This window comes from Thalassophryne amazonica, chromosome 19 (assembly GCF_902500255.1).
Source record: "Thalassophryne amazonica chromosome 19, fThaAma1.1, whole genome shotgun sequence".
NCBI lineage: Eukaryota > Metazoa > Chordata > Actinopteri > Batrachoidiformes > Batrachoididae > Thalassophryne > Thalassophryne amazonica.
Genome location: NC_047121.1, coordinates 21,024,270 through 21,046,237, shown reverse-complemented (window position 1 = coordinate 21,046,237; position 21,968 = coordinate 21,024,270). Strand labels below are relative to the sequence as shown.

At 40.4% G+C, this 21,968-nt stretch overlaps 1 protein-coding gene across 1 annotated transcript in view; it reads left to right on the top strand.

Annotated features, from left to right (window-relative positions):
• The window catches only part of syne2b (spectrin repeat containing, nuclear envelope 2b), a 498,820-nt gene extending 488,972 nt beyond the window's left edge, over positions 1-9,848 (top strand). The window contains 5 exon segments of the mRNA XM_034159894.1: positions 2-62; positions 2,894-2,956; positions 3,259-3,296; positions 9,126-9,177; positions 9,179-9,848. Coding sequence (XP_034015785.1) covers positions 2-62; positions 2,894-2,956; positions 3,259-3,296; positions 9,126-9,177; positions 9,179-9,325 — 361 coding nt within the window. The 3' untranslated portion in view covers positions 9,326-9,848.
• Positions 9,849-21,968: the final 12,120 nt, after the last annotated feature.

Below are 21,968 nucleotides of genomic sequence, written 5' to 3'. Positions count from 1 at the left end.
AACAAGCTGCAGCTGCCCTGCGACAGGTGACCTCTGACCTGCACGCACTGCAGGGAGAACTGGTGGGTGGAGCTTAATGTCATACAAAGCAGTGTCTACACACCACCATTTAGTGTGACACATCGCAAAGCACCAGAGATGGGATGAAGTTACCATCAAGGTCACTCTCAAGTCATCAATCTGCAAGACCCAAGTCAAGTCTCAAGTCATAATGTCCACTAATGTTTGCAAGCTGGCTTGAGACTTGACTTGGGACTTGCAGATTGATGACTTGAGAATGACTCGACAGTGACTTCGTCCCACCTCTGCAAAGCACCAACTAAAACAAACACAATTGACTAGTTTGTTAGAGTTCAGAGATGTTTTTTGGCCTCCTGGTACAGACCTTACTTTAAACAAAGGCAGGATATTTTGATGGAAATCTTTGGGAAGGTCATTCCAAAAGTGTCATGTTAGTCATTCCACCACCTGCTTTGGTGTGTGTTTGAGGTCATTGTCAGCGCATGATGCTACACCACCAAACTCAAGGCTTGGTGCAGAGGTCCTGGGGTTGAATGCCTCAACTTTACTCCTCCAAACATACCTTTAGTCATTGTGACTCAACAGCCTTCAATGCATCTGACCATAAAACATACCTTCAGATGGATTTCTTTTTGTTTTGTTTTGTTTTTTGTGATCTGATCTGAAGATACTGGTTTTGAAGAAAGAGCTTCTTTCTTGCACAGCAGCCGACTGTAGAATGTTTTTGGGTTTTCCCTTACCAATCCAATCAGTTTCCTTTGCTCTTTCCTCATTAATAAATCAGCACATTAATAACAGAGCTGACTTCATGTTACCTATCCTTACAGTTCAGACAAATAAATCATTAAGAAATGTAAAAAGTATGGAAACCCTGTCAAAATCTGGCCGTGTAAAAACGACATCAAGTGATGAAATCATCTCCTGTTTGATGTCCGACACACTCAAGCCTGGATTTTGTTCTTTAGATGGATTGTGTGTGCCACTAAATAATAATATACTGTGGTATATTGTACTAAATTCACATTATACTGGAAGGTCCTCTGTGAGCACATACAGTGGGTTGCAAAGTAATCACCCCCTTGGTATTTCACGCATTTTAATTTGTTTTATTAACGGGTTTTAAAAAAAAGAAGACCTGAAAGTTCAGCTACAATTTGCCAGAAGGTAATCTGGGATGCAAGCCTGGATTTAATGTTTGGTGAAAGAACACCATCCTCGATACCACTTCAATCATGAAGCTATATAATTGGGAATAGAAATGCAAAACATGCACTATGCACAATTGCTCCAATCACAGCCACAGAAGCCTGTAACTTTGTCTGGGTGTCTTGGTGGCTTTTCCTCACTCTTCTCCTTCTTGCACAGTCACTTGGTTTTTGAGAACTGTCTACTCCACACAGATTTACCATAGCGTCCAATACTGTTTGTATTTCTTCATAACTGATGTAAATAAAGTTCAAGACATATTTGGAAATGTACATGTATCCATCCCCTGACTTGTCTGAAGAAATCTGGCAATTAAACTGATTATTTCAGGGGCCCATTACTTGTGCAACCCATCATCTTGGCTTTTATATTTTTAATTAATTTATATCAAGTTGTCGAGATTTACTTTCAGTTTGAGTCTAAGGAAGATAATTACTGCAATCACAGCCACAGAAGCCTGTAACTTTGTCTCGGTGTCTTGGTGGCTTTCCTCACTCTTCTTGCACAGTCATTGTTTTTGAGAACTGTCTACTCCACACAGATTTACCATAGCGTCCAGTACTGTTTGTATTTCTTCATAACTGATGTAAATAAAGTTCAAGACATATTTGGAAATGTACATGTATCCATCCCCTGACTTGTCCTGAAAAAAATGGCAATTAAACTGATTATTTCAGGGGTCATTACTTGTGCAACCCATCATCTTAGCTTTTATATTTTTAATTAATTTATATCAAGTTGTGAGATTTACTTTCAGTTTGAGTCTAATGGAAGATAATTTTAGAAATTTTTTATGTTTCAAGCCTGATTTACTTTTTGTATCTGAAATGGCATAAACAAATTAAATGCATGAAATACCAAGGGGCCTGAATACTTTTGCAAGCCACTGTACCTCCACCAAGGCCAAGTTTCCACCACCAAAATACTCACTTCACTTGCATCAAGCCTTGTTTCCTAAGAATGTATTGATATTAATCATAAAATTTCATCAAGATCCATTCTAGACTTTGGGAGTTCAGTCTTGCTATGTGTCAAATTTTGGATCCCAGATCCAGAATGTGTTCCTCAAACATTATGCATCTGCTCACAAATGTTATCGAAACTTATTTATATTAACATAATTTCTTTAAATTTAATTTAATTTAAACAAATGCATGTGTAAAATATCTTCTGGATCCTGTTTTCAAAATGTGTTTTGGATCAAATTCGAAATGAAATCCCTCATTTTTCTGCTCACCAGATTTCATCAACGTCTAAATACGTATTATCTAGCTGCTCACCAAATCTAATTGAAATCTGTTAATTATCTTTGGAGTTATCCTGCTAACAGACAAACAAGCAAACAAACAAACAATTCCTTGATGGTGGTTAAACAATTTGAAATCATTTTTAACAGTGTGTGTGGAATATTTCTCAAAATATCATTCTGTACACATTTTAGACATCTATCAAAATATAGCACGACACTGGCATATCATTTTTTTAATAACTTGAACACAAAATGAAGTAGTGAATGTTTCTATAATCTAACCCCAGTGGTGTTAAGAAGTACTGCACATGCACAGTTTGCACAGCTTACTGTTTGACAAAATAAGTCGTTGACCTCGACATGGCCGGCTGAGCGTTATCAGATAATCAGACAGTTTGTTTACCGTTTGTCTGACAAGAAAGCAGCCTGACGAGCTGCGACAGAGACAGAACGCTCAGTTCCATGACGGCGCACTGCCAGGTACACCTGAAGATTTACTGATTCCACAGAGTGTGGGTGCATGGTGACACACGGCACTAATAATGAAAAGTGAATCAGGAGAGTACACAGCCTACATTAGTGTTCACATGATGCATTTCATTTTACTTTCATGGACATAAATCAGACGTTATTAGATATCTAATGACTAAACATGTTGAGTGGAAATCACAACCTCTCGCACTGATTTCAGATGATAAAATCTGTTTTTGTGTATGTAAATTGTGAATGTTTGTCTATGACAACAATAGTGTACAACTTTGACTTGTTCTCGTTGCTTCAGGGAGGAACCTGCACTCAACCAAAAACAAGGAACGAGAAGGTAACTTTTGTATTTTTGTTGATTTTTTGTTTTATTGTGATCAGCGTTGCCCCAATGCTTTCGACTTAAATAGAAACTTTTCAAACACTCCAGTCTGTAAATAAGAATCAGATTCAAAGTTGACTCGGACAGTAAACAGACAGACGACTGGTCTCTTTTGATGCAGAAAAGAATTGACAGGTCATGTCATAAGTATTTGGACAGTAACTACATTGGAATTTTGCCCTACGCCATCATATCCATCCATCTTCTATATAGTAGAGGACCTCCTATTGAGTTCATGACCAATTTTCCGGGAGCAATTTTTTAATGCAGATTCTTGGAGACTGGCCCAAAATAAGAGATTTTAGCTGGGGTATCTTTGTCAAAAGTGTGGGCTAACTCCACCAGGGGGCATTATTCAAAATGACTGGCAAAAATCTATGATGTACCTTATTTTCACCTTTGACTGGCCTATAAAATTCATCTTGGTGTCTAAATATATGTTTTGGAGGTCCAGAAATCCATTTCTGCCCTAAAAAGTAAATTATATGGAACACCAGAGGCAAAAATCCAAGATGGCTGCCATAATGGCTACCATAAATAGGAAAACGTGTATTATGCTCCTATTTGATACTAATAGGGCATGCAATACCTCAACTACAGGGGTTTTCAGGGTGTTTAGTCTAATTTTATATGTTACAAAGCTCTAACTTGTCTGTATATTGAGATATTCAAGATGGCGGCCTAAATGGCTACCACATATGGCCATATGGCTACAGTTATTTTCACTATGAATAATAGTAATACATGGTTTTGCTATAATTTGTCCATTCATAGGACCCTTTCACATGCACTGCTCATTCATGTCAGCCATGTACAAGAGGTTTCAGGGATCAGGCTTGTCAGATCTGTTGGTAGCAGCTGGAGTGATCGCTGAGGGATCAGTGGAGCAGGCCCTTCAAGGGAAACATTACAAGCGAGGAATGAGATGTCTCTGGCTCATGTATGAAGCCCTCATGAGACGACTTGTGAAACTTGCCATGGAGAATGACAGGGGGATTCAATCTGATGATGTCAAAGCAAACCTGCAAGTACTTCAGGATTCAGCAACTTCAGCAGAAGAACGTCAACACGCGTATGAGGTACTGGAAGAAGATCCTGAAGTCTTGAACATGGTCACCCAGAAACTGGAACAGTTGGAAACCAGTGACAGTCCCATGGCAAGATTCTGGCTGAGCTTTCTGGTCATGACTGAAACTCTGATGATGAACTTCCATGCCTTGTGAACACAAGATTGGGATGCATTCAAGGCTTCTGTCAGCTCATGATTCCTTGGCTGCAAGTGTATGACAACACTAACTACGGAAGGTGGTTAGTCGAGTTCTGGCTGGAGATTGGAAAAGTCTTCCAGAAGACAAAGCTCACTACATGGCAACTGGCCTGTTTGCTCATCCATGATGCAAGCCCTACTCGTGCCTGCCTCTAGACCTGTGGATTGAAATGACCATGAACAAAGGCTCCAAGCTGAAGGCTGGTTGTCTAAAGATCTTAAAAATGAGAAGATGCTGCTCACTCACACCCACACTGCTAATATTGTTAACAAAGTGAGATCTTCTCTTTCTATCTTGCATGATATTGCCATGTCTAGTGAATCTGACAAGCACACAGCGAGAATGCCAAGACCAGATGGCAGGAGGATGAACAAGCTGTGCAGGATATCATCATACAACTCTGTTCTGAGTGGCTGTGATACGAGTTCGGTCTTCTATGGTCATGGAAAGCTATCTGTGGTTCAGCAAAGGTTTGTGCACAAAGCTAGGGAAATGCTGCAGTCGTGGGAAAGTCAGTTCCTGCTTCACAAGACGTCCTGGACAAGATGGACTGTTCACCATACGGTACATCTCGGTGACAAATCCAGCAAGGACACTAGGGCAGGCGAGTGCTTTGAAGTGGAAGAGTCTCAAAAAGAAAATTCAACATCAAGAATCCTCCTGACACAGACTCCCACAACCTGAAAGTGCAGAGAGTTAACTACCAGTCTCATCTCTTCTTTACTTTCACATGAAAGAGCTGATCCCATCACAACTAAACAGTGGTTGGAAACTTGACAATGGTAAATGTGTCCCCCTTAGATACACAAGCCATGCCTACCCAAAGACCTTCTGGGATCCTTGCAGGACGTGGTTGAAGATGACACGTCTGATTGGAGATGATGATTACAGTGACACAGAGGATTTTTGACTGTTTTGTAATGATGATTTTACCTGACTCTTCGAGGACTCTGAACCTGACATATTGATAATGAGAGTGTATAAATCTTGTTTGTTATTATAAAGTTGTTACTTTTCTGTCTACATTGTTACATTTTGTGCTATGAACTTGGTGTTACACATTATTGTATGTGAAAGACATCAATGGTTGAAATGAAATGAGACTTTTAGGTTTAAGTATGACTATCCAGTACATGTTCATTGATATATGCCAAACTTGTCACAAAACGTGCTTTTATCACTCATGGGGAGGGGGGGGATAACTGTAGCCATATGGCCATATGTGGTAGCCATTTTGGCCGCCATCTTGAATATCTCAATATACAGACATGTTAGAGCTTTCTAACATACAAAATTGGACTAAACACTCTGAAAACCCCTGTGGTTGAGGTATTACATACCCTATTAGTATCAAATAGGAGCATAATACCCGTTTTCCTATTTACAGTAGCCATTATGGAGCCATCTTGGATTTTTGCCTCTGGTGTTCCATATAAATTACTTTTTGCTCCCAGAAAATTGGTCACGAACTCAATAGGAGGGTCCTCTACTAATACCCACTTACTCCAATTGAGGATTTTTTGCCTCTGGTGTTCCATATAATTACTTTTTAGGGCAGAAATGAATTCCTGGACCTCCAAAACATACATTTAGACACCCAGATGAATATTCTAGGCCCAGTCAAACGTGAAAATAAGGTACATCATAGATTTTTGGCAGCCATTTGAATAATGCCCCCTGGTGGAGTTAGCCCACACTTTTGAGAAAGATACCCCATCTAAAATCTCTTATTTTGGGCCAGTCTCCAAGAATCTGCATTAAAAAATTGCTCCCAGAAAATTGGTCACGAACTCAATAGGAGGGTCCTCTACTAATACCCACTTACTCCAATTGAGGGTCACGGGGTGCAGTCATAGGGTGTGAGGTGGGTTACAGCCTGGACAGGACATCAGTCTGTTGCAGGGTCACATATAAACAAACAAACATATTCACACTTACAACCGCAATTCCAGTGAAGTTTGGGACGTTGTGTAAAATGTAAATAAAACAGAATACAATGATGTGCAAACCCTCTTCAACCTATATTCAATGAATACACTACAAAGACAAGATATTTAATGTTCAAAACGGATAGACTTTGTTGTTTTTGTGGCAAATATTTGCTCATTTTGAAATGGATGCCTGCAAAACCTTTTAAAAACGTTGAGACGGGGGCAACAAAAGACTGGGAAAGTTGATGAATGCCCAAAGAGTTAGAAACAAGTGAGTGTCATGATTGGTATAAAAGGAGCAATCCCCAAAAGGCTCAGCTGTTCACAAGCAAAGATGGGGCGAGAGTCACCACTTTGTGAACAGCTGCGTGTAAAAATAGTCGAACAGTTTAAGAACAATGTTTCTCAGCATTCAGTTGCAAGGAAATTAGGGGATTGCATCATCTACAGTCCATAATATAATCAAGAGTCAGAGAATTTGGAGAACTTTCTACATGTAAGCGGCAAGGCAGAAAACCAACATTGAATGCTGTGACCTTTGATCCCTCAGGCGGCACGGCATTAAAAAACCGACATCATTGTGTAAAGTATCTCTTACCACGTGGGCTCAGGAACACTTCAGAAAACCATTGTCAGTTAAACAGTTCGCCGCTACATCTACAGTGCAGTTAAAACTCTACCATGCAAAGCGAAAGCCAACATCACAACATCCAAGAAATGTCGCCACCTTCTCTGGGCCCGAGCTCATTTGAAATGGACAGACACAAAGTGGAAAAGGGTGCTGTGGTCTGATGAGTCCACATTTCAAATTGTTTTTTGGAAATCATGGACGTTGTGTCCTCTAGACAAAAGAGGAAAAAGCCCATCCAGATTGTGGATGGGCACATCCACAAAATGTGTGGTTGCATTATGAAGCACAAAATATGACAACGGAGACCCCGGGACTGCTGAAACACTGAAGTCATACATCAGGCAAGAATGGGAAAGAATCCACCTACAAAGCTTCAACAATTAGTGTCCTCAGTTCCCAATGCTTATTGAGTGTTGTTAGAAGGAAAGGTGATGTAACACAGTGGTAAACATACCACTGTCCCAGCTTTTTTGAAACATGTTTGCAGGCATCAATTTCAAAATGAGTAAATATTTGCACAAAAAACAATAAAATTTATCAGTTTGAACATTAAATATCTTGTCTTTGTGGTGTATTTCAACTGAATATAGGTTGAAGAGGATTTGCAAATCATTATATTCTGTTTTTATTTACATTTTACACAACATCCCAACTTCATTGGAATTGGGGTTGTACACAGGCACCTACGGACAATTTAGAGTTTCCAGTTCACTTAACAAGCATGTCTGTGGATGTGGGAGGAAGACAGAGCACACAGAGGGAACCCATGCCACCTCGCAAACTCCACACAGAGACGACCAAGTGGGAAGTGATCCCACGACCTTCTTGCTGTGATGCAACAGCCCTAACCACTAAGGCACCGTGTCACCCCTAAACCACGCAGTGGAGTTTAAATGAAACAGTCAAGATGTGCTTTTAGCTTTATCCAAGGAGTTTAAACAAACCATCACCATTTAGGAATTTCAACACTTTTCATACATAGTCTGTCCATTTTTAGAAACCACAAGTAATTTGACAAATTACGTTATTGTTCATACAAATTATCACTTTTGCAGCCAGTTTTCTTGAGAGATGTCCAGCGATGTGACATGAACAGAATGGCACACAGGTGGATTTTCTTAAAAATAGATGAAAGAAACCAGTTCTGACAGACATAATGCCAAGATCATAGTGCTGCCTCTGCCAGGTATCACACACCAAATGATGTTCCTTCTTTTCCTCAGCACTTTTTTTTCTTCCATTCAGTTTAGTACAAATGAGTCCATCTCATCTGTTCATAGGTTTTTTTTTTGTTTGTTTGTTTTTAGGCTTACCAGTGTTTTACATCTTGTGGCAATGCCTCTGTGTTTGTCCCACTGAAGTCTGCCTGCGTCTTGCAGGGTGTTCTTGATCTGATCACCCATTGAGGTCTTTTCAGTCACGGATGCACTTCTTCATTTTTAGGCCCAATGATGTGTTTCGGCTGTGATGTGTCTGTATTTTTCAGAATGTAGCCGTTGATTTGGACAGCACAGTGGCTTAGTGGTTAGCACTGTTGCCTCACAACTAGAAGGTCATGGGATTGATTCCCATCTGTGGCCTTTGTGTGTGTAGTTTGAATGTTCTCCCCATGTATGCTTTGGTTCCCTCCGGGTGCTCTGGCTTCCTCCCACATCCAAAGATATTGTATTCTGTTTTTATTTACATTTTACACAGTGTCCCAACTTCATTGGAAGTGGGGTTGTATATAGAGGAGGTTGAAATTCTCATGTTCCACTCCATTTAGATGTCAATTCCACTCAAGTTGAGATGAAAGTCTGCAGCTTTATTTCAAAGCCACAGCACACAGAGACATAATGTTTATGTTGATGTCATTGTCCAAAATACTTGTGAACCTAACTACCTGTGGTGCTATCTGTAGTTGGCAGCTTTATATTTCAGAATTTGCTGTAAAATAACTCTTCTCCACCTCCAGGGATTCCTCAGCACGCCTCCCTTTCCTCTGCCGGGTGCTTCGAGCGGCCTTCCCCCCTTCACCTGCTCTTCCTGGTCCTGCTGGTTCTGGTTTGTTTGGTCCCCGTGTCTGAGGACAACTACAGCTGTATGCTGTCCAATAACTTTGCCCGATCCTTTTACCCTATGCTGCATTACACCAACGGGCCCCCGCCGACATGAAAACTGTCACAAAGCTTTGCAGGGCCGTTTTTGGGTTCTGTTGAAGAGGGGGACAAAAAAGTGGATAAAGAAAATACAGTCTGCACCCCCCACCACCACCACCCAAAAAAGGGCACCACCCTTCATCCTGGATGGCCTCATTTCATGTGTTTTTAATTCAAAATTTTATTGATGTATTTAATCTATTTATTTATTTGTGATGCTCCATAGTGCAAAAAGAAGCCATATCACTGCTAAATTATAACTTGTTTTTAGAACCAGTTAACATCCAAACGCAGTACAAAGAAATTATTTATTTTCATACTTCCATATTTGTACTTTCACTGTAGTCTATGGAATATAGTTTGAAAGTAAAAGGACAGTTATTACCAAAGGTTCCACAAAGGGACAAGTACTGTACGTGAGCAGTTTCCTTCCACAGCAGCTGTTTGTGCTTTTTTTTAATAGCATCCACTCGTCGCACGTTTTGTACAGAAAGTAAATAAACATTTGTCATTTTCGCCTATTTTTGAAATCATGACTAAAAAACAAAACACCGGTACGTATCTACAGACAGCAGCTGATGAGTCAAGTGGACCCTACCAGGAATTATCACAAAAAGGACGTAATGGTTTTTGTTTGTTTGTAATTGACTTATTTTGTTCTTTTGTCTGAACTTGTTGGCGAGCATTGACGATTCTCGTCAAACAACATCCTAGAAAGTGCTCGTTACAGTTCTCCTCCATGTCCCTCACTCACTCACACCTTATTCTGTTTTCTATGTGCAACAAGTTTTAAAGAACGAGTTCACCCATGACACCACAATTAAAATGAAGGAATGTGTGAAAATGTCTGATCCAAAAAACATATCAATACTCTACCTTCAATACAGCTCTGCTAAATCAGTATTTTGTGTTTTGTTTTTTGATTGAAAAGTGAGTATCTTCCCCGCAATGTGATCACATGATCAAATCCACGATACAACAGGTCGTGCACTAGGATTCAAACATTGCCGGGACTGACTGCTGAATTAGGTTCTTCTGAAATCCCCATTTTCTTATGAAGGATTAAGAAAATTACTTTGTATCTTCTCATTTCTTCATGATGCCACAAACTGCTTTTCATTCACTGTGTGCAGGAAAATAATGATTCTAACTCCCTACATCACAGGGTATTTTCCAAATTATGTTCTTTAATGGGCAGCACAGTGGCTTAGTGATTAGCACGGTTGCATCACAGCAAGAAGGTCTTGGGATCAATTCTCTCCTGTGGCCTTTCTGCATGTTCTCGCCATGTTTGTGCGGGTTCCCCCCGGGTGCTCCGGCTTCTTCCCACATCCAAAGACATGCAGGTTAGATGGACTGGAAACTTTAAATTGTCCGTAGGTGTGCGTGCAAGTGTGAATGTGTTTGTTTCTCTATTCATGGTTTTAGAGTATCCCAGAATCCTTTGCGTGCTGAGGAGGGAGGCTTGATAATGGCTCAGCTTAATGCTAACTTTAACATTGAAAATGCCACAGACATGCTAACGCGTTAGCATCGGTTCTGTTTTTAAAAGTATAAAATACATCTATCAACTGTTTCAGAAGACCGTAGCAGGTCCGTTTAATATAAAAAAAAAAGGTAAATATTACTCACACACATATGATTTTTAGGGCTTTAGCAGGAAAAAATTAAGATAAAGCGAAATAAAACGAAGAACCAACGAAGCAACACATCGAATATCGAAGCACTGCTTCATTGGTTCAAAGTTCAAAGCAAAGCCGTGCTGCAGAAATGCTCGATTATACAGACCCGCTGCAGGGTCTGTAATCAATGTAGAGAAATGATCATTTCCTGACAAACACCCCCCAAAACAACGGCCACTCTGAAGGACTGAAAAGGGAATCGTTAAGCAAGTTAACGCTATTGATATCGATGGATTGAATCATTTCTTGAGAATACCTGAAAAGAACTGGTTCCCTGACAACACAACCCTAACAGCAACACATTTTTTTTTGTATAAAACTCTCATTAAAGATTGTATAATTATCTAAGGTAACATCTAAATACATAAGTGTGGAACTTACCTCCAAAACGACGCAATCAATCAATCAATCAATTTTTTATATAGCGCCAAATCACAACAAACAGTTGCCCCAAGGCAATGTTGCAAACAAGTTGCTTGTTGCTTGTCCACTCCACCACCCACAAATGGTTGTTTACATTGACAATGAAATCTCGGCCTCCCCAGCCAGAACGTGATTACGTGCGAGATTTGACACCGTAAAGTCGTCAATATGTGGCCCTGGCATACCTGTCCAGGGTGTACCCCACCTCGTGCTCTATGGCTGCTGGATTAGGCTCCAGCCCCCCGTCACCCTTAATTGGAATAAGCAGTTGAAGACGTGTGTGTGGTCTTGAATATGGCACAGTCTGTAATCCTGGAAAAAGTTGGAAATGTTTTTTCCTACGCTGCGATGACATTGTCTCTTTGCATTTGTGCTACCGCCGCTCTCACAGCCAGTGGTGAAATGTATTTGAAGTTCTACACATTTGTAACAACAAATATTTCTGACAAGCAAACATAACAATTTGCAGTGGTTGCACAAGCCCCACTCATCCATGCGCTGCCTGAGCCTCAACCCCCATAATCAACCATTTTTACACAGATTTTTACCATTTTTAGAGATTTCCCCTTCGACATCATTACTGTTGGTACAGATCCCTCCATTGTAGTTCAAACCAGTAAGACACCTCCTCAGCTGCCATACCACAAAATAGAAACTTTTTCCATTACTTGACATGTACTTGTCTTTTGTTTCTTTTTCTTTTTTTTTTTTTGTGGGGTAAAAAAAACGTGTAACATTAGTGGTCCCAATCAAAGAATGTGTCCATGGATAATTTCCACATATATCTCATACAATTATCCATTTACATCACAATGAAAAACAATCCAGTTCATGAAAAGTAGTTAACAAAAATGGGTAACAAATGAGTTGTCCATTTGTTATTCACTAAGTCAGTGGGTTAACTATCCTATTTTTTTATTACAACAGCAAACAGACACACGTACGTCACAGTGGGCAGTTGTTTGTCCATGGCCGTCCAAATCAAATGATGATAATATAAACTTTACAGGTGGTGTTTTTGAAGGCATTTTAAAGCAGGCCATTGGCCCCGAGAGTTTGATTCACACACCTTCAAAAGAACTAACCAAAACTATCAGAAACATCCCTGGTAACAGCTGTGTAGTAAGTTTGATCATTTCTGTGCATTGTCAACATCACGGTTTAGTCACTTTATTTAAAAATTTATGTATTAAGTTCAATACTTCTCAAATTAGGCATTTATACTGAAGGTTCAGTCATCCCAAGTAAAGGTTTCGGACAATGATTGAATGTGAATGTCAGCCCATTGGTGAAGAAACATTTTCTACGTTGACTGTCTGTGATCTAAGAAACATTTTCTCCAACCTAACATACCATTATCTCATAATGTTTCTGGTGGTGTTTATTAAAGAGTCCAGCAGACACATTATCATTCATTTGGAGTTAATTTTGTAACTCTGAGTGCCCTATCGACTCTCATGCTTGTTTGGTGTTCACCAGTTCTTAGTAGAAATGACTGCCTACTGTTTTATACCAGAGTCTATCAAATCATAGTTAAAATGTCAAAATAATGTTTGATTTTGGTGGAGAAAATGTTTAGATTTTCTGACGAGGTACCATAGAAGCAATGAAAAACAAAAAGTCTATCATTTTCAATATATTGTGTGTATGTGACGTCTAACTTAGCAGGTGCTATGAGTTGGTCCAGTAACTCAATTAGGTTAAAAAACAAATATGAAACAGAGGCATATTTGTACATATTTGCAATGTACATGTAGGAGTTATCTGATTGTTGCTCAACTCAGAGCAATCAGAAAATTAATGTGGACTATTCTTTAGAGCATCATGTGTAGCTGTGTGTGTGTGTTTGTGTGTGTGTGCACACTGAGTATTATTAAATTGATGTAATTTACAATCATAATTATTAATATTGCAAAGATGCTACTGTGGATGAATCAGTTCTGGGTTTCCCATCCCTGTGTTGATGTGGATGAACAGATTTAGACAAAGTCTGCTTTGACTCTGCTCAGAAGGACAAAAGAACAGAAACAACAAAATTGTTTGTAAGCTCTGATTTATTTTTGTGAGTTCTTATTTATGGATTGTATAGTTTTGTCATTTTGACAATAAACCACATTTGCCATGATTCTTGACTGTTTACTGTATTAATGGATTAGATCAGGCCAAGGCCGGTGCCTGGTTCATGCTTTGCACTGATACAGCTGCAGCATCACTTTGAGCGTCAGTTGCTTGGTGACACGATGTCTGTTTCCTGTAGGTGGGACATTCAGAGCAAATTTGTCCAAGAAACACAACAATTAAGAAGAAAAAGACAAGAGACTTGCAAAAATTTGAATGCCTAAAAGTCTTAAAATGGCTCTGCCCCATAGTGCCCTCCTTAATGGCCCCTTCACACATAGTGCGAAGTTTGGACGAAAATGGCAAAACAGTTCAAAATTAGCGCACGAAACATCACACATGAAGCATCGCACGCGGAACATTGCGCCGACCGGAAGGCATGTATGAACCTGGTGTGAGAGTTCGTGCACATGCCAGTGTCTTTTGAGCAGGAACGCTGCCAGGTCCAGCACATGGCACTGCTTATGTGGCATAAATAAAAAATAAAAACCAGACGGTACCTGTGGAGCCACATTGCGCCGCTTATGTGGTATAAATAAAAAAATAAAAACCAGCCGGTACCTGAGGAACCACATTACGCCGCTTATGTGGAATAAAAAAACAAACAAAAAAACAAAACAAAAAGAAAAACACACCACCCACTGGACGCGAACCCGCACTTTTTAACAGCTCTGATTGCCAGTCAGCAACTACCACTGAGCTACGAGTTGTTCTTTGAAAGCTGCGGGAATCAGCCTCATATCAGGAAGGACATGGAAATGTTACAAAAAAAAAAATTAAAATCACACACCATTAGGGTTGCATATCGAGAACCGGTTCTTTTCGGGGTATCGTTAAGAATAGATTTGATCCACCGACATCAATAGCCTTTTGCTTAATGATTCCCTTACCGGTCCTTCAGAGTGGCCGTTGTTTTTGGAGGGTGTTTGTCGGGAAAAAGATAATTTCTCTGCGTTGATTACAGACCCTGCAGCAGCTCTGTAATCAACCGCTTCTGCAGCGCTACCCCACTTTGAAGTGTGAACCAATGAAGCAGTGCTCCGATCCGCTGGCTCATTGGTTCTTTGATTTGCTGCTCTTCAGAAGTGGCAAGTTCCGCTTCTTAACCCCTCTCAACGGCATTAAATATGTCAGTCGTGATTCACTTTGTGTGGATTAAAGTCCACTAAACTCGGACTCTTGTCTTGCTGCAGTCAAGAAACAAGAATCGTCCTCCATTCCATTGCACAGCTCCAAACACTGTGCCGCTTTATGCCGAGACAGAATCCAGTTGGAATTAATAACTTCAAAATGAATTGCCGCTTTAAATAAATGACACCTCTTTCCAAACGTTGTGATACAGACAATAAACTACAATCAACTAAACAACGTTTTTTTTTCCTCCCAAAGTGAGATGTTCTGCATTCTTTATGAATTACATCCTGACGTGCAGCACAGCCAGCTTGCAGAGCTCAGCTCAGATGTGTGGAAAGACCATTTATTCCAATGTCTGAAATAAAATGCTTTTGACAAAAACTACAGATTTTGTTTATTTCTATTTATGTCCAGAGATCAAGGATCCATCAATTTCATATTTATTTACTTTAAAACTCAATAAAATGTTGCTATCATAGAAAACCTGTAAAGCCTACTTTCAGTACACAGAAAATTCACAAGAGGTATTGATAAGGGAAACGATAAGGAATCGGATCAATAAGCGGAATCGATAATGTATCGATATCGATAAAATCTTATCAATACCCATCCCTACACATATAAAAACACCGCATTTATCAAGCGAGCAATACAAATATGATCCGTTCTGTTTACTCTGTAAATGATCCATGGTCAGCCATACAGTCAATAAATAACATGAATAAGAAGCAGTTCACTCGTCTCATTCATGTCAACATCTGCTGGCACATCTGCAACCGGCCACGTGGGCATGTCTTGTGGACAATGCGCTGCAGGACACCACGTCATGTGGAACAGAGCTCATGTGGGTGACATGACAGTGAGATCGCCTGCTGCGTGTTCTGATCTGATGGTCCATTTCAACCTGGGAGCAGCCTGTCCATGTTTCGTGCCATGTGCACGTTCGCTCGCTGCAGCACATCGCCACAGTGTATATGTGTTTATTTATGTCCACTTGATAAAAGCAAACAGACACACGTGAGTCCACAGTGGGCAGTTGTTGTCCATGTCCGTCCAAACACAGTACATGGTGTCCAGCTAGAATGTCCAGATCCACAGATTTCCACAGCCGCTTCAGTGGGAGGACACACCTCCTGTCAAATTTCTCTGCGAGTACGAAAGTGATTGTCTGCAGTTTGTTGTTGTGCCAAGAGTGCGACTGGCCACACATTTTCTAAGTGCCATGCGAGCTGTGTTAGATGTTTTTTCATGTCACCTGGAATTTGGCCGGCACCTGCCGCGAGAGGGTGCGATGCACAGTGCACACTTTGTCTTTCAGGTGCTTGTGTGCACAAATAGTTGTAGCAAGAGGTGTACGAGGCATTGGAGGCAGGGACGACAATCCACGGTTTGCACGATACCTGCCTCATGCGCACTAATTGTGCAGTTCGTCCAAACTTTGCACTATGTGTGAAGGGGCCCTTGGGCCATATGTTTAAGTGCAGTCATAAAATAATGACCTCCATCAATGTCAACACTGATTTTTATTTTTTTTTAATGCCCTAATGAAGCATGAACCAGGCTTCAGCATCTGCATAACGACTGTGCACAAACCACCAAGACAAACACTTTGAGCATGTGAGTGAGAGTGCATGCATGCACATCCAAGCAATAAGAAAGACAACAGTGAACACAAAGTAGTCAGTTAGCAACAGCGGGATTACGTGGAACTAAGGCTGCATTTACACTCAACCAGAAAAGTGGCACAGATTCTACATTTTGGATGCAGTTTAAAAAGTTTTCTTCCCGTTCAGTTTTTTTTGGTCAGATTATTTCAACTTGTATGAGAGATCACATTAAAAATAATATAATCTTAACACAAATGATTTAAAAATACAACTTAACAGACATGTCTTTCAGAAAGCGCTGTAACTAGGTTTAAGGATATGATTCCTTCTTTATGTTCTCTAATGCCATATACCAACACAGTGCAGAGTAGCTACCTAAACTCTGTAAGTGAGATAGAGTATCTCGTCAATAGTTTTACATCCTCATTGAAGACAACTTTGGATGCTGTAGCTCCTCTAAAAAAGAGAGCTTTAAATCAGAAGTGCCTGACTCCGTGGTATAACTCACAAACTCGTAGCTTAAAGCAGATAACCCGTAAGTTGGAGAGGAAATGGCGTCTCACTAATTTAGAAGATCTTCACTTAGCCTGGAAAAAGAGTCTGTTGCTCTATAAAAAAGCCTCCGTAAAGCTAGGACATCTTTCTACTCATCACTAATTGAAGAAATAAGAACAAGCCCAGGTTTCTTTTCAGCACTGTAGCCAGGCTGACAAAGAGTCAGAGCTCTATTGAGCTGAGTATTCCATTAACTTTAACTAGTAATGACTTCATGACTTTCTTTGCTAACAAAATTTTAACTATTAGAGAAAAAATTACTCATAACCATCCCAAAGACGTATCGTTATCTTTGGCTGCTTTCAGTGATGCCTGTATTTGGTTAGACTCTTTCTCTCCGATTGTTCTGTCTGAGTTATTTTCATTAGTTACTTCATCCAAACCATCAACATGTTTATTAGACCCCCATTCCTACCAGGCTGCTCAAGGAAGCCCTACCATTATTTAATGCTTCGATCTTAAATATGATCAATCTATCTTTGTTAGTTGGCTATGTACCACAGGCTTTTAAGGTGGCAGTAATTAAACCATTACTTAAAAAGCCATCACTTGACCCAGCTATCTTAGCTAATTATAGGCCAATCTCCAACCTTCCTTTTCTCTCAAAAATTCTTGAAAGGGTAGTTGTAAAACAGCTAACTGATCATCTGCAGAGGAATGGTCTATTTGAAGAGTTTCAGTCAGGTTTTAGAATTCATCATAGTACAGAAACAGCATTAGTGAAGGTTACAAATGATCTTCTTATGGCCTCGGACAGTGGACTCATCTCTGTGCTTGTTCTGTTAGACCTCAGTGCTGCTTTTGATACTGTTGACCATAAAATTTTATTACAGAGATTAGAGCATGCCATAGGTATTAAAGGCACTGCGCTGCGGTGGTTTGAATCATATTTGTCTAATAGATTACAATTTGTTCATGTAAATGGGGAATCTTCTTCACAGACTAAAGTTAATTATGGAGTTCCACAAGGTTCTGTGCTAGGACCAATTTTATTCACTTTATACATGCTTCCCTTAGGCAGTATTATTAGACGGTATTGCTTAAATTTTCATTGTTACGCAGATGATACCCAGCTTTATCTATCCATGAAGCCAGAGGACACACACCAATTAGCTAAACTGCAGGATTGTCTTACAGACATAAAGACATGGATGACCTCTAATTTCCTGCTTTTAAACTCAGATAAAACTGAAGTTATTGTACTTGGCCCCACAAATCTTAGAAACATGGTGTCTAACCAGATCCTTACTCTGGATGGCATTACCCTGACCTCTAGTAATACTGTGAGAAATCTTGGAGTCATTTTTGATCAGGATATGTCATTCAAAGCGCATATTAAACAAATATGTAGGACTGCTTTTTTGCATTTACGCAATATCTCTAAAATCAGAAAGGTCTTGTCTCAGAGTGATGCTGAAAAACTAATTCATGCATTTATTTCCTCTAGGCTGGACTATTGTAATTCATTATTATCAGGTTGTCCTAAAAGTTCCCTAAAAAGCCTTCAGTTAATTCAAAATGCTGCAGCTAGAGTACTGACGGGGACTAGAAGGAGAGAGCATATCTCACCCATATTGGCCTCTCTTCATTGGCTTCCTGTTAATTCTAGAATAGAATTTAAAATTCTTCTTCTTACTTATAAGGTTTTGAATAATCAGGTCCCATCTTATCTTAGGGACCTCGTAGTACCATATCACCCCAATAGAGCGCTTCGCTCTCAGACTGCAGGCTTACTTGTAGTTCCTAGGGTTTGTAAGAGTAGAATGGGAGGCAGAGCCTTCAGCTTTCAGGCTCCTCTCCTGTGGAACCAGCTCCCAATTCAGATCAGGGAGACAGACACCCTCTCTACTTTTAAGATTAGGCTTAAAACTTTCCTTTTTGCTAAATCTTATAGTTAGGGCTGGATCAGGTGACCCTGAACCATCCCTTAGTTATGCTGCTATAGACGTAGACTGCTGGGGGGTTCCCATGATGCACTGTTTCTTTCTCTTTTTGCTCTGTATGCACCACTCTGCATTTAATCATTAGTGATCGATCTCTGCTCCCCTCCATAGCATGTCTTTTTCCTGGTTCTCTCCCTCAGCCCCAACCAGTCCCAGCAGAAGACTGCCCCTCCCTGAGCCTGGTTCTGCTGGAGGTTTCTTCCTGTTAAAAGGGAGTTTTTCCTTCCCACTGTAGCCAAGTGCTTGCTCACAGGGGGTCGTTTTGACCGTTGGGGTTTTACATAATTATTGTATGGCCTTGCCTTACAATATAAAGTGCCTTGGGGCAACTGTTTGTTGTGATTTGGCGCTATATAAAAAAATTGATTGATTGATTGATTGACATGTGGCAGCCAACAATTCTCATGTCTATAAAGTACAACAAAACTAGAGTGCATACATAGTGTATTCGGTGTTTCACAGTTGTGAATCTCGTCGGTCTAGCGGTCCGTGACACACGCGAGAGATCAGTTTCAGCAGAGTTCAGGTTCAGGGCACAATGTAAACAAACGTGAAGTGTGAAAAATAAGACAACATCAGGGCACGGCAGAAGTCCATCACAGGTGCTACACCTCCTGTAGATAACCCTTTAATCTTGGGAGAACGTGTCATCATCATAATCACCTGTGAATTCACTGGATCAATGCCATCCACATCCTCATTAGTCATTGTTTTCATGCGCTGTGAGATGCATTCTGGGAAGTGCAGGTGGCCACCAGGGGCACTATGGGAAACGATAAAGTACAGAACGGCTTCACTCAGGCCTAACAGGCCTCATTTCTCTGTGCTTAATAAAGAGCACTTGCAGGTGGGAGCAGTGTTTCATGAAACTACAAATAATGCAGGTTAGGTGAATTGGAAACTTTATAATTGTCCAGGTCTCCCTTGCAAAAGAGATCTCCATCTCAATGGGACTAATCTGGTTAAATAAAAGTTAAATTAATATGGAAGTCAATGGGATTAGTCTGAAAAATGTCAAGTAAAAATGATTCTGGATCAATATCTGCCTCAAACGTTAATCGATTTTTCAGAGATCCAAGATCTACTTCACCACCAAACTGAAAAAAATTAGACTGACACTCATTTTTGATTAAATTGTTTCTCCAGTAAAATACTTTGGATGCATCAAACACACTGATACATCAATCATTTTTATTTGACGTAAAAAAAAAAAAAAAAAAAAAAAAAAAAACATGAGCAAGGCAGTCTGTAGTGTGCAGAGTTGTATTTTCACCATTCATTTTTGCCAAAAAACCAAAACATGGGTAAAAAACATTTTCTCAATGAAGGATAAACCCTTATTGCTTTTGTTTTTTTCCTAATTCAGAAATTTAGAGCTGAAGGAATAAGTAATGTGGAGACCACAGTACAATTTAGTTCGTAAAAGTTACTAGTGAAAATCGAAAATAAATTATTTAAATCAGGAGAGATTTTGTTTTTTGAATTAGGAGAGATGAGTTAGTTATTGGATAACTAAAAACCTTTTTGTTATTGTTAAGGGCCCCTTCACACATAGTGCGAAGTTTGGACGAAGTGCACACTTAGGGCGCATGATGCAGAAATCGTGTGCAAACCGTGTAATGTTGTCCCTGCCTCCAATGCCTCGTACACCTGCTGTTACAACTATTTGCGCACACAAACGCATGAAAGAGAGTGTGCACTGTGTGAACCCATCGCACCCTCTCGTGGCAGGTGCCGGCTAAATTCTAAGTGACACGCATGAACATCTAACACCGCTTGCATGGCACTTAGAAAATGTGTGGCCGGTCGCACTCCCTGGCACGACAACAGACTGCAGATGATCACTGTCTACTGCTGTGAAATTTATCTAAGTTCCCCACGAGTGTGACTTTGCAAACACACACACTGACACATGGGTGGGTGCGCTCCACTCATGCGTGGCTTCCGACAGAAGCAGCTATGCTGATCTGTCATTCTGGACATTCCAGCTACACAACACCTACTGTGTTTGGACAGTCATGGACTAACAACTGTCCACTGTGAGGCACGTGTCTGATTTTTTCTATTTACATGGGCAAAAATAAAAACATATATATCACCGTTGTGGGGACAAGCTGCAGCAAGCGAGTGCGTGCACAGAGCGGACACTGACAGCCCCCCAGGTTGAAATGGACCATCAGATCAGAACACACAGTGAGAGATCTGACCGTCACGTCACCCATGTGAGCTCTGTTCCAAATGATGCGGTGTCTGTGATATGGCGTGCTGTTCACAAGATACACGTCGGGCAGAACACGCGCGCGACCGACTGGACGCACCTGACCAGTAGATGTGGACATCAGAGCACACTGCTTCTCATTCATGTCATTTCATGACTGTATGTCTGTGACCATGGGTCATCACCAGAGGAACAGATGGATCATATTTGTATTGCTCCCTTGATAAATGCGGTGTTTTTTATATGGTGTGGGATTTAATTTTTTTTTTGTAATACTTTCATGTCCTTGCTGATATGAGGCAGCTTCCTGCAGCTTTCAAAGAACAGCTCCGTAGCTCAGCGGTAAAGTCTCTTACTGATAATCAGAGCTTTTGAAAGGCATGAGTTGGCATCCTGGGTGGTGTGTTTTTTTTAATTGTTCCACATAAGCGGCGCGATGTGGTCCCACAGGTATTGACTGGTTTTTATTTTTTTATTTATTCCATATAAGCATGATGTGGTTCCACACGTACCAGCTGGTTTTTATTTCTTCCACATAAGCGCCGCCATGTACTGCACCTGGCACTGTTCCTGTTCCACAAACCTAGTGCGAGAGTTTGTGCACGCCTGCCCATCAGCGTGATGTTTCATGGTACGCTAATTTCTAACTGTTTCACGCTGTTTCGCCATAATCGACCAGACATCGACCAAACTTCGCACTATATGTGAAGGGGACCTAAATTCTGTGTTGACACAACTTGGAATTTCAACATATATGCATCAGAGGTCAATGCTGATTTAGAAGTGTGTCTGAGGTGCAAAAAAAAAAACTACAGATAAGGAGCCCACACCTCTGGCTGGCCAGTTATGCTTCTGCCAACTCATAGAGGAGAGTTTGTAAATGTGAGTCTATCGGTCTCCGTGACATCATAAGGCAGGTTGCGATCAAAGACATTAGCCTGGTTCTTGAAAGAGAAGAAACAAAAATAGATAAAACATC